Below are 14,977 nucleotides of genomic sequence, written 5' to 3' on the forward strand. Positions count from 1 at the left end.
GAGAGAGAGAGAGAGAGAGAGAGAGAGAGAGAGAGAGAGAGAGAGAGAGACTTCTGTGTAATCCAAACCCTCAGGAATGAGGCTACCAAACCTTTGAGCCCCAAAGCCCTGCCCTGCAGACAGGTCCAGCGCCTAATTCCTTTTTCTTATTCCCTTAATCTGTCATTTTTATCAGGCTAGGGATGTGTGGCAGTAGCAAGAGCCCCAATCAATCTCCACATTACAGTTGACAGAATGGTGCTAATAACTTATTGATCTCAGCCACCTCACTGCCACTGGTCTGACTGGCCACCCTCAGGCCCTGCCCCAAAGAGGACAGTCTCCATTGCCTGGACAGGGTCCATACCTGGTTATGGACCAGTGGATGGATGAATGGTACCTGGGTGCACTTGGGGTAGTGAGCAGCATGTCAGACCCAGCAGACAGAAGGGGCTGCTGCCATGCCAGGTGAGGAAGTGGGTCTTGCAGGGCTGTGTAGCCTAGTCCCATTCCACACTTGCTGCCCACTAACACATGCACGCTCTTTAAACTTTTTTTTTTTTCCACTACTGGGAATTGAACCCAGGGTCTTCACACTAAGCTACATCTTTAGCCCTTTTAATTTATTTACTCTATTTGGGGCTGGATATTATTAAGTCACTAAGTTGCCTGGGTTGGGCTCAAATTCGGGATCTTCCTGCCTCATCTTCCTAGAGTGCTGGGATGACAGACATGTAGACACATCCAGATCCTGAAAAGTTTAGTAAAAGGTTGAAGCCCACCTGCTCCTCATTTCAACAGTGGAAACTCCCTCTCAATACTGGAGACAGAAGCAAGAAGATTGAAAGTTCAAGCCCAACCAAGGCAATTTAAAAGACTTAATGAGACACTGTCTCAAAATAAAAAAATAAAAATAATAAAATAAAAAAAGGCTTAGGGATGCAGCTCAGTGCAAAGGTCCTGGGTTTAATTCCCAGAGCCACAAAAACAAACAACCAACCCCATTTCTCTTTTTTCTTGGGTCTGGAGGTCCTTCTTCCTCCTGAAAAGCTTGTCCCAGTCCAGGGGAGGTAATACTGTAGTAGAGCCACCTGAACATGAGACCTAGCTCCATGGCATCGATGAGGCCACATTTATTCATGGACATACATACTCAGGCACACAGGAAGTGGGAGAGGATAGGCACACTGGAAATAGGTGCGTGCACCCTGGGGGCAGCCACATGAAGCTACAAGTTCTGCTCTAGCCTACTAGTCTTCCTCCTCAGGGAGAAACAGCTCAGTGAGGATGTCTTCTGGACCACAGAAAGTGAGAAGTGGGAATGGGCTGAGATGGGTCAGATCCTTAAGGAATACAGGTATGAACCTAGATACAGTACACTTCAACAGTGGATCTTTGCACAGTGTAAAGTGACAACGGGGCAGCTAGCCAGGTGAGTATGCACCAAAGAGGGATACCCTGGCATGGAGTATGTCCTGGCCTTGGCTGAGGGCAAGGCATACAAGCCTGTGTAGGAATGAGCTCGCCTGCCCATAACTGAGGAGCCTCCAAGCTCAGGCTGCAGGGAGGGCCTGCTGCTCAGAACATCTCAATCATTGTAGGGCTCCCTCAGCTCTGCCTGATCGATGGGGCAATTAGATTTTATCAGCTGCCTGCTCAGCTGCCTCAGCGGCTACAGAAGCAGTGATCCTCCCTCCCCCCCCACACACACAAAGGCTTCTGAGCACATGGGGGCTCTGATGGGATGGCCAAGGGGGTGAACCACACCCAGCGGGAAATGTCTCTCCCCAAGGTCCCTGGCTCCTCTGAGGCGTGCCCTGGGCTCAAGCTGCCCCTTTAGCTCAAGCTGCCTCTAGGAACCAGCTCACCCTGGCAGTCTAGGGGGCTCCTGCCTGCTTCCAGGTCTAGGCTGCAGGAGGGCCATTCCCCCCCAGGACCAGGGTGGGCATGCTCTGTGGACCAGTGGATGGGTGAACATGTTCTTGCCCACAGGAGCTGTTCTGGTGCGGGCATTTCTGAGCCTCTGTGAGGCCCCTGTCTGACCTATGAGGAGGGGGTGGTGTGGCCTCTGCCACTCCAAGCCCACCCCAGCAGCAGCCACAGTGGAGCCGCTGCCTCTGCCGCCTGTCTGCCTGGCTGGCTGGGATTAACACAATTACCATCACAGGGAGGCCCAGGGGGACAGCCGGCCTCACACCTCCCATCTCCTCTGCTGGCCTTCCTGGCTGCCTGCCAAGGCGCCCAGAGCTGCTGAGCAGAGAGACATGGGGAGGGCGGCTGTCCTCGGGCTGAGCCAGTGTGGCCCTGGCAGCCCTGTCCTCTCCCTCAGGACTCCAGTGCTCCTCACCTGTGGGTCCCAGGCCAATCTCCACGCTGCCTCTCTGGAATTCACAGCGACTCTGATGCTCGGGCATAACGAGGTGGTGGTTTCGATGTACACTGGATATGAGAGTAGGCAGGCTGCTGTCCTGGCTGCAGCAAAGCAAGACAGAAGGACAGGCCCATGAGCACCCACACAGGTATGAGCCTGGGCACAGCAAATGCCTGCTGAATGTGGGCATGGGGACAGTGAGTGCTGAGAGGGGTGAGCCCTGTGGGTGGCCTGACACCCACAGGGCAGACTCCAGTGAACCAGGGACCTGGCCCTGGAACCCCACCACAGCTCCCAGGTGGTCTGTGCCAAGTTGAGGTGGCCCCTTCTGCCTTCCTATCTGCAGAAAGGACAGTGCTGCTCCTACTCCCTGCCTTGGAGGGCAGACATCTGTTCCATCTCCTGATGGACAAGGCCAGAGAGATCATGCTGTCACACGTGTTGCCAGCTCTTACAGCAATAAAATGGCATGTGCCATTTTGATTAAAACTTGCAACCACTCCCAGCCCTAATTCCACCCAATAAGGATGCGGAGATTTGGGCCAGAGTGCTGCAGCTGACAAGATGCACACCAAGCACACACAGTGCAATCACAGGCAAGCTCTGTGAGTGGGCTGCTTAGGACAACCTGCTGTCCCCAGAGCTCCCAGCCAGACCTCTTGGGCTCAGAACAAACTTCTGTTTAATTTTTCCTTCCCTCATTCTTTCCTCGCTGAGTAAGCTGAGTCCTTAGCATCAGGGCCCCACAGAAAAGGAGCAAGTGGAGTACCCCTCTGTAGCAACCCCATCATCAGCACAACATGAGAGCAAGACGGGAAGCCAAAGCCAGGACAGAGGGGCAAGGATGCCTGGCGCCTCTGGCACAAGGCCCTGGTGTGTGCGCCCCCCCCCAGCCCACCTGCAACAGAGCAGCCTCCTCTGCAGCACTGATGCTGGCGAAGCCTCCACTTGGTGACTGGGAGCCAACCCCGAATCTCATTAAATAGTCCCTTGCCCCATCTCAGGCTGGCTGGAGCTGAGCTAATCCAGGACTGTCCCTAAGCAGATCTGTTTCAGCACCAGACACCCCAGAGTGGCCACAGAGCCCCAGGAGGCCCAGACAGAATTCCCTCCCTGCCCCCATGAAAGAAGGGCAGGTGGGGAGTAAGTGCTTTATAGGATTAATCAGCACAAGGCTCATCCCTATCATCCTCACCAATGTGGGGTGGGCATAGAACTGCTGTCCTCAGCACTGGGAGAGGCCCAGGGCCAGCATGGCACAGAGCCACAGCCACCACAGGGCTGCTCCCCATGGCGACCCTCTTCCTATATCCCTAACAGCAGAAAGTGACCAGCATCTAGAGGCTGGAGAGGGTGAGGACAAAGTAAGTCTGCCCCTGGTGAGTGTCAGCCTGGGCTGGAGGAAGATGAAGAGCTCCTGCCTAACCTGTGTCTAGACTAGCTGCCATCACAGCTGCCAGCTCTTTTGTGCTCTTGGGGGTCACCAAGGCCCAGGGAGGGGGAGAACGAGGACTTGTGCCTGCCATCCACAACCCTCCTCTCTGCTTTGGGGGTTCACCCTCCAGGTTGCAAAATGGCCCCATCCTAAAAACCTGTTCTGCTCACTCAGTTCTCAAATTATGCTCTTTTTGTGTAAAGAATTGCAAGGAAACGTCATGCACACCAGACTGAAGACGATGAGTGCTGTGGTGGGTGCTACAGCATGGAGTTCCCACCACAGCCCATAAAAGGCTGTCTGGGCACCAGGTGGAAGAACCTTGGTACCCCTCCAGGGGTCTCCTCCACCCGAGCTACCTTATGAAACCATGCAATTCAGTCTTTGCCCATCTTCTTGCCAGCTTAGGGGCTCCAGGAGGCCAGAAGCCGTGTCCCCAGCCTGTAGGCAGTACTCTGCAGAGGCTTACAGGGAAAAGGGGGAACCTCTGGGTCTCTGTTCCTGCAAGCACGCACCAGTCAATGATAGGGACAGACACAGATGGACAGATGGATGGATGGAAGAGGGCAGACAGTCAAGTGGAGAATGCTAGAGATGGATGGATGGATAGAGACTGGAGACAGAAGGACAGATGGACGGGATCAGTGGATGGGACAAAGACAGAATCAAGTGGGGGTAGCACAAGGCAGGGGACCTAAATCACACACTGTCCTCCCTGTTCAGGTACTGGCGGGCTGTGTTGCAAGGGGGGCGCGGAGGGGTGGTCAGTCCTCTCAGGCATGCTGTGCCCTCCTCCTTGAAACTGCAGCTCCTTGTTATTAAATCTAGATACCCAGGGAGCCACATGGATATAGGCTTGGCCTCTTCCAAGGGGCACCCCAGGCTGCAGCAATGCATGTTATCACTGGACCCTGCACAGATACCTGGCACCCTCCAGACACCCCAAGGCCAGTGGGTGTGACAGGATGCAGGCAGGAGAGGCAATTAATGGTGGGAGCACAGTCTCTGGGTTCCCTATAGGCCTTATTGACAAATTTATCCTGTAGTGTTCCAGTAAAAGGCACATAAAGTGTCACCATTGTTCATGAGGGTTCATAAAAGCGATCAGTTGAGCTGGAAACTCCAAAATGAGGTGGAAATAAATTTAAAGATGTTTTTATTGTAATTTGGCTCCAGAATCCAGACATTCTCAAAGACATAAATAATAACACATCTGGCAAAAAGCCAGGACAAGCTCCCACCTGGCTGTGCGGCTAGGCCTTGGGGAGACCAGGTGTTCACAGGTCTGGCTAGGAAAGCCGGTCCTCCACAGAATGCCCACTGCTTCCCTGCTGGCCCCTTTCTGCTGTGTTCCCTGGGAAGCCATGGAGTAAGACTTGAATTCACTAGCCAGAAATCACAGATTAAGCAGCTCTGGCCCTCAGAAGCCAAGAACCTGGGTCCACCCCAGTACCCGCAACCTTTTCATCATGAGCTGTCATTTCTACTTCCTTGCTTCTTGAGTTCACAACCAAACTGCTTTCGTAGCATAAACCCATGTGGTCCCAGGCCAGCCCCAAGTCTGCTTGAGGGGCTGAGCCTCCTGCCAGGATGATCTTCATGGGACACATACCTAGTCACTCCCCTCCCTGCTCAAGAACTTTTCATAGCTCCCCCTGCCTAGAAGACAAAGCCCAACTGGCCCAGCATCCAAGGCGCAGACTTCTAGCATCCAACTAAGCCAAACCTGCCCTGCCAAGTTTACTTCCTCCTTCCCTCATAACTCCTTCCCGCATTTCTCCACAGCTTTGCAGACCCCTCCTCCTTAGCAAACTACTGCATATCCTTTAAGACACTCACTCAAATAACACCATTTTTACTTCCTGGGGGGTCTCAGAGGGTAAGGTCACTCACTGGCATTATCTTTGAGCAAAAGGCCTCAAATGGGGGGTTGTGACTTGGCTCCAGGGCTGGGCTGCCCAGAACCCCTATGGGGTTGGGCACAAATCTATACTGGCTGGACTATGTCCTCTGATCTCAGCAGGGCACCATGCCAATAGCATCCTAGGTAGGGTAAGAAGTAGACACATCACCTGGCACACTGGCCAAGACAATGGACAAGAGACCACAGCAGAGGAGGGCAGAAGGGTAGGCAACCTGAATTTCAGAAGCAGAAGCAGAGGACACACAGCAACAGAAGAAGCCAGTTGGGGACTCCTACCTGCAAGATGTCTCTCGGAAAGAGATGTTCACGTCCCAGTGGGTGTGGACTCTGCAGGGAGAGAAGCCAAGGGTCAGTGTGGCTCCAGCACTGGCTCTGTACAGCAGAGCATGTGGGAAGCCAGTGGGCAGTGAACTGGGGGCAGCTTCCTGTTCCTGGTTCCACCTGCTGGCAGCACCTCTGGACAGGCCCACACTGCCATTGTCAGTGGGGAAGAACGGTCCTGAGCCATGCTGGGGGCTAAGCCTTCCTCAGTGCTCTACTCATTTCACTGAAATTCAATTCCTAGTTGGCAGGAGAGGACCCCAAGATGGGATGTCAAGTAAGGTAACAGCTCCTGCTTGTGTCCCATCCCCTACAGACGTATCCACAGAAGACCCTTAGTCTTGATGTCCCCATTCCCACAGGAACTCCCGCCTCCTGGCCCTGGCCACAAAGCAAGCACCTTCTCTTCATGATACGGATGTGTGGGGCATCCTCCTCCTTCAAGCATGGCCGCCGCCCACAAGCTGTGCCACCCCCGTCACTGTCACCATCACTGGCAGAGAAGCTGTGAGTCCGCTCCTTCTTCAGGGCACGTGTCTGGGGCAGGGTGACTGTCCTCTTGTCTGCCAGCCGCCCCCGGTTCTGGGCAGGTGGGAAGAGGAAGGTGAGGCTGGCTTAGCCTCAGCCCCGTGGGCCCATGGCTGCAGACCCAGCATAAGTGTGGATGGCCTACAGTGTGGCAGCTCCTTGGATAAGCTGTCACCCCCAGCTCCCTCCCTGGCTCCCTACCAACTCTGGCCTACTGGATGCAGCCTGGGGCAGGGCTCTCAGACCAGTGCTGGTGAACATGCAGTTTGCATGTCATGATCTCTGTGTCTGCCTGAAATCTCATCATACTGTGTCAATCCCCCAAACTGGCTACCACCATCCACAAGCAAAGTTGTTTTTTCTTTTTGTGGTGCTGGGGCCTGAACCCAGGGCCACACTACATGGATAGGAGAGGGCTGTTGCTCTGAGTCCTCTGGTTCTGCTTCTGAAACTCAGGCCACCTGCACCCCTGTCCTTCTAGACAAGAGCTCTATCACTCAGCTACAGCCCAGCACCCCTTTTCCATTTTGTGAGGACCAGGCAGAGCCAGCTCAGGGGTAGTCTGAAACCTGAGGCCTGGGACACAGACTTCTACAAGGCTAGTTTCTCTCTGCTTACACCTATGGTGTAGGTGTGTGGAGCTGTGCATGCCTCAAGTGAGAGGCACCACACACATGCAATACAGGCGTGGGCAGAGCTCACACACATGTACCAGAGCAACATGAGTATGTATACAGCCCCAGCCCTAGCCTTCTCAGACCTCCCCGGGTCGTTAGGTCTCACTGCCCGGGGAAAAAGAAGAAACGTCACTGATTATTTCCAGTGCACAGAAGGTTTTTGCTTATTTGCAAACAGGCTGCTGGCTCAGAGGTGGCACAGGCTTTGACAGTATCTAATTTCCTCTCCTCTGTTCAGTCTTGGGGGCCTCCCTGAATCCCTATGACCATAAGGAAGGGTCCTCACCACACCCATGAACTTAGGAAGAAGGGGTCATGGAGGAGCCTGCTCACTTTCCATCTTCCAGGACCCAAGGTGATCTGCTGTGTCATGCCTGCCTGCCCAGGCAAAGGTGCTTCTCTTCAGACATCCCAGAGGCACAGCCCCACACAGCTCAACTTGGGCAGGGCCCCCTACCAGCTCTGGAGGCCACAGTCTCCACCACACTGGAGCAGAGTGGCAGGAAGACAGGGTTCATTCTGTGGCTCCTTCTGAGACCTGCCAGACAGCAGAGCTGACATGAGCTCCTGTCTGTGCCCCAGGCCTCTGTCATCCCACATGCTTTCAACAGCCCCAGCCTATCTAGGGTGTGCTCTTCCCTTTCCCAGCCTGCTTGAGTCCAAGTGTGAGGATCTTGAGAGGCTCCGTTGTCCCCTGGCAGCTTGCCTTTCTGCTTTAAGTAAAATATTCTCTTCAGAAGAGAAGAAAATACACTTCCCTTTGCCCCTCATCTGTGGGATGGGGAATGGGGGGATTTGTAGGCTTAGAAGGAGGCTGGAAATATGCCTAGGCTGTATGCCAGCCTCAGCCCCATGATGCACAGACCTGGGCACAGGAACTTTCCAGCTCCTGCCACACCCTGAGGGCACCCAGAACAGGTAGGTCTGGGATAGCTCCTTAAAGAAGTGTGGGGTGGGCACTGAGGACTCAGATTGTTGTCCTGCCCCTGCCCAGGGACAGGTAACATATGCCTCTCCTCACTCACTGGAGATTTCAGCCAGCTCCGTTTGCTCAATACATTTGAGAATTTGCTCCCTAGCTAAGACCCAGCTTCTCTTCAAACAGTGAGAGTGCGTGCCCAGCACATGGTTCCTCAGCCACATGCATATCCATGTTCCATCCCTGGAGTATCTGTGAGCAGGAAGTATGCACACACCCATGGACCTGGCCAAAGGGTTGGGGGAGCCAGCCTCTGAGCAAGGTGGAGTGCAAAGAAGCAGGCCCATGAAGCTCCTTCCCAAAGGGGTACTGGGCTCAGAAGAGTCGGGTCCAGGCCCAGGTTACCCCTCACACAGGGCAGTGATGGGGAGCCCAGATGGATGGGCAGCCCCATCCCCCTCTGATTGTAGATTTTCTATTTAAGGTGAGGGGGGTTGCTCATGCTGTGCTCAAGTCCCTTGCTTTCCCACTCTTGTGCAGGCTGTGGGGCTGTAGGCTGAGAGCAGTAGAAACTCCTTCCCTCCAAACAGAAAACAGAACTCTGGGGAGAAAAGCCCAGAGAATGGGTACCCAGGAGGCCCCTCCCCAGCACCAGCTGCTTGTAGGATATAGCAATGAAGGTTCCTTGCCCTGGCAGGTATGGTGATGGCAGGCAGGAGGTGGCTGTCTGCATACACCTGTGGAAAGCTCTTATGCCAGTGTACACCCATGTGTACTGAGCATGAGTGTGAACTTGTGTGGAAGCTGTTGGTCTGTGCCAGACTGTGTGGGGTGAGCATGTGGCTCCCCTTCCCCTGCCCAACATGCCTGCGTCTGAGGCTTCCCAGCCTGTCCATACTGTGTCCCTGGGGATCAAGGAGGAACCCAAGCACCCCCCCTCTAGTCCAAAGGAAAAAGCCTGAGAGGCAATCTAGGTCCACTCAGGCCTCTTGGCCCTCTGCCTCTCCTGCTAGGGGGCTGGGCCCACCACCCCTGCACCATGGCCCTCTCCCCGAGGGGCTCTAAGTTAGTCTCCCTTCAGAGCCTATTTCCTTTTTATCAATCACTGTCTGGGCATACATGCATGCTCCTGTCCACCAATCTCTTCTATGCTGAAGGCTAATGAGGACTTAGACTGTCTACCCTGGGTAGAGGGGTTGCACCAAAGAGCTGTCAACTGCAGCTCTCTGGTCATCCTCACTCCAAAGACGCTGCCCTAACTGGGCTCTGCATCACTAGGACACTTGGACAATCAGACCCTTGCAGGGCAATATTCCACCTCTCAGCACCCCAGATATATCCAAGCACATCCAGATCAGCCAGCACTGTCACCTCCCACAATGAGCCCAACCTCCAACCAGCTGGGTTTTGTAGACCATCAGAACAGGGCCCAAGATGAATGGTGTTAACCGGGGGAAGGCCTTGGAACTCTGGGCTGTTGGTTCCCAGAACTTGAGGAGGAGCTCCAAGCTAAGAGGGGGGTGGGGAGGGGGGTTGTTGCAGAACTGGTAAGACTCCTGAGTCCAGGTTAGCAGGGGCTTCTGCTTCCCAGGTACAGGCTAGAGAGTAGAGCACTCCCTCCACCTCCCCTGGGGAGGCTCCCTCCTCCACACCCACGGTGAAGTTGGGACTTCTAGTCCTAGAAAAACAGCACCATGTCTCTCTGCAGGGGAAGACCACACTCCCCCGATTCCCGGCCTAACTCCCAGTCTCACCACTGGCGAGGATATTCGACAGCCCGGACAGTCGCAAATCGGAGGGTGCACCTGCAGGATCCCCTTGGACATAAGCGTCTTCAGACTTTTTCCTGTCCGGAGAGCCGAGAGAATCTGTGAGAAGTGGCCAGGGCGCAGGTGGAGCGGCCTGCGCGCGCGCGCCTCGGGGCACAGCCCCAGCAAGACCGGGCCCCCTCCCAGCAGGTGCGCGGAACTGACTCGGGAGCTCCCTCCACCCTCCAGGGTCCAAGCCTGCCGCCCTCCCGATCCCACAGACGGGCAGCGATCTGCTGGGCCTGAAACTAGCCCCGGGCGAGCGCCCTCCCCCTGACGAAGGACGGCCTTCTGCCACCCTCGGCAACCCCCCCTCTCCGCTCCGCCCTCTCCGAGCTGGTCCCGCGGGAGTCCGCGACGGGGCTGAGGAAGGCGAGTCCGGGAGAGGTGAGCGGCGTGGCGGAGCCCGGGCCTGCGCCTGTCTCCCACAGCAGGAAGAGGGTGACCGGCGTGGAGCGCGAACCGAAGCTACGGCGTCACCAACTTTTTAACTCCCCCACCACGCTTGGCGTTCGCCAGCTTGCTAGGTATCCGAGCTCAGGCCACCACATCGCACCTTTGGGGGCGCTTTCCTAAGCGTGCATGAGACCAGCCTCCTCCGCTCGGACTCCGCGCGCCCCCGCCCACCTCTCCTTGCCTTAGTCCGCGCGCTTCGGCAGAGCACCCTTCGCTCCGAAACCCTTGGCTCCACGCCTGGCGGGGTCAGAAGGAACCCCGAGTTCCCATAAACTTCCTTTGGCTCTATAGGCTCAGGGGCCTCGCGGCCCGCCCGTGGGTAACCCGGAGTCCGAGGGCGCCTGGCTCAGGCTGGGGACGGCGAAGGACGAGGGCGCTTTGCCAGGCGACCCTGGCGACGGGGCTCGCGGGGAACTGGGGGCGGTGTCCCTGCGACTGCCTAGAGCTGAAGCGCCCCCTTTAGGCAGAGACCCGGTCTTCCAGGTGGCAGAGCGAAGGGCGAGGACCGGAGCCCAGAAGGACCGCAGCTGCCCCCCTTACCCACCCCCCCCCCGCGGCCGCACCTTTGTGGCGGATGCTGCGCTTCCAGTCCTTGGCCGTCTCGCGGCCGCTGACGAACTGGAACTCGTTGGGCGTGAGCCACTCGCCTCGGTGGCGGATGGATGGGCCTTTGCTGCCCTGGCAGAGTTTGCGCACGTAGAGCAGCGCGCGGTTGGCGCCACACTCCACTTCGATGCAGGGCTCGCCGTTGTCCAGCAGCGGCTGGAAGTCTGGCGCTGCGGCTGCAGAGGCCGAGAAGCGCTCTAGAGCCAGCGGGTCTCGGGGCAGCGGGGGAAAGGCGCGAGGGGGCTGAAGCGGCGGGACCAGCAGCGCCTCGTAGCCCGCGGCCGGGGCGGGCAGCGAGGCGGCTGGGGGCAGGGCGGCCGCGGCAGGCAGCGGCGCCAGGTAGCCGGGCAGTGGCGGCAGGGGCAGGGCGGCCAGGGCCGGGTGGAAGGCGGCCAGGGCGAGGGCCAGGTCCTCGCGGCCCGTAAGCTCCTTCTTGATCGCCGGCATGGCCCGCCGGTGCCCCGCAGCCGGCTCTCTGCCTGCGGTGCAACTTACACCGGCCGGCCTGGAGTTGGGTCTTGGGTCCGGGGGTACGCCCCGCTACTACTGTGCCCCTGCGCCGGTCGCCGACGCGCCGCCCCGCGCGCTGCCTCCGACAGCTGCCTGGCCGGCCAGCGGGGCCTCGGCGGTGGGAGACATGCCGCAGGGCGCCGGAGTCACCTGTGCCCACGCACCGGGGCGCTCCAGCGGCGCGCTCCTCGCCCGGCCAGCCAGGCTAAGCCGGCAATGAGGAATCTCGGTGTCGCTAGCCCCGCTGACAGCGCGGCCTGGGGGTCCCAAACCCCCGCCTCACCCCGCCCCGCTCGGCTGCCCGGCCGCGCACTCGCGTCCACTGGCGCGCGCCTGCCCGGCGGGGACTTCGGAGACTCCTGCCGCCGCCAACACCGCCGGCCGCCGCCACAACTTGGCCCATTTAAACAGCCCCGGCGCAGCGGCGGCGCGGGCTCCAGCGGGGGGTGCGTGACGGCCGACTGGGCTGGGGGGGGGCGGGACTGGGCTGCATCCCCCTCCCAACACAGCATAGGAGAAAGAGAGTCCATGGGGGAGTGGTGACTGGGAATGAGGCGTGGCATTAGTGGGTGTCACGGACGGGCAGGACAAGATCCCACGTGGGGCGGGGCAGAGTCCATCCTGATGGTGAGTGGGTTTTCCTTGGAGGGGGCCCTGGGGTACCCCCATTCTTCCAGTGTGTGAGCCTGGAGCCAGGGTAGGAGTGTTTGCAGGGTGTGTGGCTGTGGATTTGTGGAGGCTTTAAGGACGGTAATTCCCTCTTGTTGTCCACTTCCTTAGTCTGTGTTCTTACTTACTGTGAGGTTTCTGATGCATTATCCCAATTTTACAGATGAGGGGCCAGTGACAGAGAGATCTAGCAAGTTCTTGATGATACAGAGCTATTTTACTCCAGGATGTCTGCCTCCAGGACAGTGTCTGAGCCATAGTGTGGGGCAAGAAGAAGCAGTTCACCCCAGTAAGGGCCAGATTTGTGGCATGGGATCAGCTCTTGGTGTGTGTGTGCACCAGCACATTTCAGCTAGTCTAGGGGAGAGGTACCTGCCCCATCCTCCACTTTGCTGATGTGGGGGCAGATCAGCTGGGCAGCTGGTCTACTGGTCATCCTCCTGTACTCTATGCCTCCCTGCAGGTCTGGTTCTGTATGGACCTGGAGCGTCAGTAAGAGATAATGAGAAATCCTTGGCTCTGGAACAGCTGCTGAGAGAGGCCTCTTTCTCTGGTGTGTCATGTTAGATACACTAGAATGTGGTCTGATATTCCAGCCCAGCAGCTCATGTCTGTTCCGTTGAGGTATCTCTGGCATCCCTCTGGGTACCCCCTTGACTTGCCCGTGGGGCGTTGAGTGGGGTATAGAAAGTACCTTCTTTGAGAGAAAGGTTGACGGGGGAACAGCCCACCATTACCTCCCCAGCAGATACCAGCCCTAGTTGTGCATAGAGCTGACCACTGATGTCCACTCTACTTTCCCTCACCAACTCTTCAGTGGCCAAGGTGTCCCCTGGAAGTGAGTCTGGGCTGGATGTGTGTGGCTGGGAGCTGATGTCTGAACCCCTCTACCTTTTCAGTGGGGGCCTAGTACATCGACTGCTGGGGTCCAAGGGGCCAGGTGGGAAAGTGGGTGACCCCCTCCTTCACCAATCCTGGCCCTATCACCTCTGCTGCATGCTAATACCAGCACATCCCTGATCCAGGTGTGATAGCCAGCAATTCTCCCCCTACCACTGTGTCTTGCTTTGAGGTATGACTCTTCCATGGTTAAGGAATGCAGGATTCTACCAGTGAACCAGGGCCGCAGAGAGGCCACTGCACTAATAGGTGGCTGTGACCATCAGGCTGTGACCACATGCGGAGACCATCAGGGCTGGGCAGAGGCCAAGTGTCACCCTGTGTGCCACAGCTCTGATCAGCCTGCCAAAGACAGCTCTCACCCAGTGTTGTGTTTGCCAGCCCTGTCCTCAGGCCTCCTAAGCCTCACTATGTAGCTCTAGAAGCACAGGCTCTGATCTGACAACCTCTACCCTGCCTCCCATGGCCCTTCCATCCTACTCAGGCATCCTTGGGGGACAGGAGGTCTGGTCTGAGGGCCCACCCATCTCACTTTCTGTGCCACAGTCTCTCCACCCCATCTGGAGAACCACCCCCCAACAGGGATCATTGCAGCCTTCCCCCCTCCTTTTGGGATTAAATGTCTGCCCTGGGACCAGGTTTTATGACCAGCAGGTTATACTTCGAACACTTGCCCTGACTGACATGTGGATCCCACCTTCTTCTGCACATTTCAGATTGGAGCTGAGGGAAGGGGGAGAGAGAGAGAGAGAGAGAGTGAGTGAGAGCGAGCGCTATGGGGTGGAGTTGTCCCAGCCTGGCATTTGCCCACAGGGAGCACAGGGCACCAGCACCACAGTACTAATGCAGACCCATCTCAAAGGTGCCTCACTGTCGCTGCTCTGGGTCCCCCCATTCAGGGCCCTCTGCTGCTGGGCTGAGGCCAGAGCCACTGCCACTGGGAGGGGAAGGAGGGTCATAAATAACCAGAGGGCAGCAGCGGTGCAGCCGGTGACCTGAGATTCCTGGGGGAGCTTGAGGGCAGCTGCAGGGGCCTTTGCCCCCAACATGACTGCTCCAGCCTTGACCTACCCTGGAGTGCCTGCCTCTTAGGGCCCCCCTTACCCAGCCCTTCATCAATCACTCAACCATTTATTGAGCTCCAGATGTGATATAAACCCAAAAGAGACAGCCCTGAGGTGGGAAGAGAGATGTGGAGGAAAGCAGTGTCTGTAGAGCACAGGTGTGGAGTCAGAGAAGGTGCAGGTGAATGGAGTCCTAGCTTGCTCCTCACCTGTCTTCCTGAGCTCATAGGTCTGGTGATAAGGGGCTGCATATATGGGGAACAGGCCAGGAGGCACCCAGACGAGGGACAGGCAGTGCTTAAGGACAGCATATAGGCCACAGGTTTGGGCCCAGATGACCCTGAGTCCTGAGGAAGCACATTTGTGTACCCATGTGCCAGCCACTAGTAAGTGCCTGAATACCCAACACATATAGACAGCAGTCACAGGCGAGCACTTCTGTGTGACAGCACAGTGGCTCCTGAATCTGCACATGCAAGACAAGTGCACAGTACTCTTGAATTCCCACACAGCTTGGGCACCAACACAAGTACAGACAAGGTATGTGCAAGCTTACAGAAGCAGACAAACCCTACAAACCCTGAGACCTGGACATGAAACACAGATAAAAGCCACCAGCACCAGATGGACCTAGGTGCGAAACGTTCATCTGCCAAAAGAGGATGTTTAGACACAAGGGACTAGTTGGCCACACTGTTGGATACTGAAAGGTTAACCTAAAAGGTCAGGGGTTAGTGGTAAACCAGCTGGGACCTCCTCAGACATTCCTGCAGAGTGGTCAAAACCTCCAGGAATGTGCTTCTGGCCTTG

The 14,977-nt window shown here is 56.9% G+C and overlaps 1 protein-coding gene across 1 annotated transcript in view; it reads right to left on the reverse strand.

Annotated features, from left to right (window-relative positions):
• Samd11 (sterile alpha motif domain containing 11) overlaps nt 1-11,915 on the reverse strand; it is a 17,429-nt gene extending 5,514 nt beyond the window's left edge. The window contains exons 1-5 of the mRNA XM_005404271.2: nt 10,982-11,915; nt 9,909-10,000; nt 6,431-6,612; nt 5,986-6,036; nt 2,327-2,451 (exon numbers count right to left, since the gene is read on the reverse strand). Coding sequence (XP_005404328.1) covers nt 2,327-2,451; nt 5,986-6,036; nt 6,431-6,612; nt 9,909-10,000; nt 10,982-11,471 — 940 coding nt within the window. The 5' untranslated portion in view covers nt 11,472-11,915. The remainder of the gene's footprint in view (nt 1-2,326; nt 2,452-5,985; nt 6,037-6,430; nt 6,613-9,908; nt 10,001-10,981) is intronic.
• Nucleotides 11,916-14,977: the final 3,062 nt, after the last annotated feature.

Source organism: Chinchilla lanigera, unplaced genomic scaffold (genome assembly GCF_000276665.1).
Source record: "Chinchilla lanigera isolate Chin_1 unplaced genomic scaffold, ChiLan1.0 scaffold00085, whole genome shotgun sequence".
NCBI classification, from domain to species: Eukaryota; Metazoa; Chordata; class Mammalia; order Rodentia; family Chinchillidae; genus Chinchilla; species Chinchilla lanigera.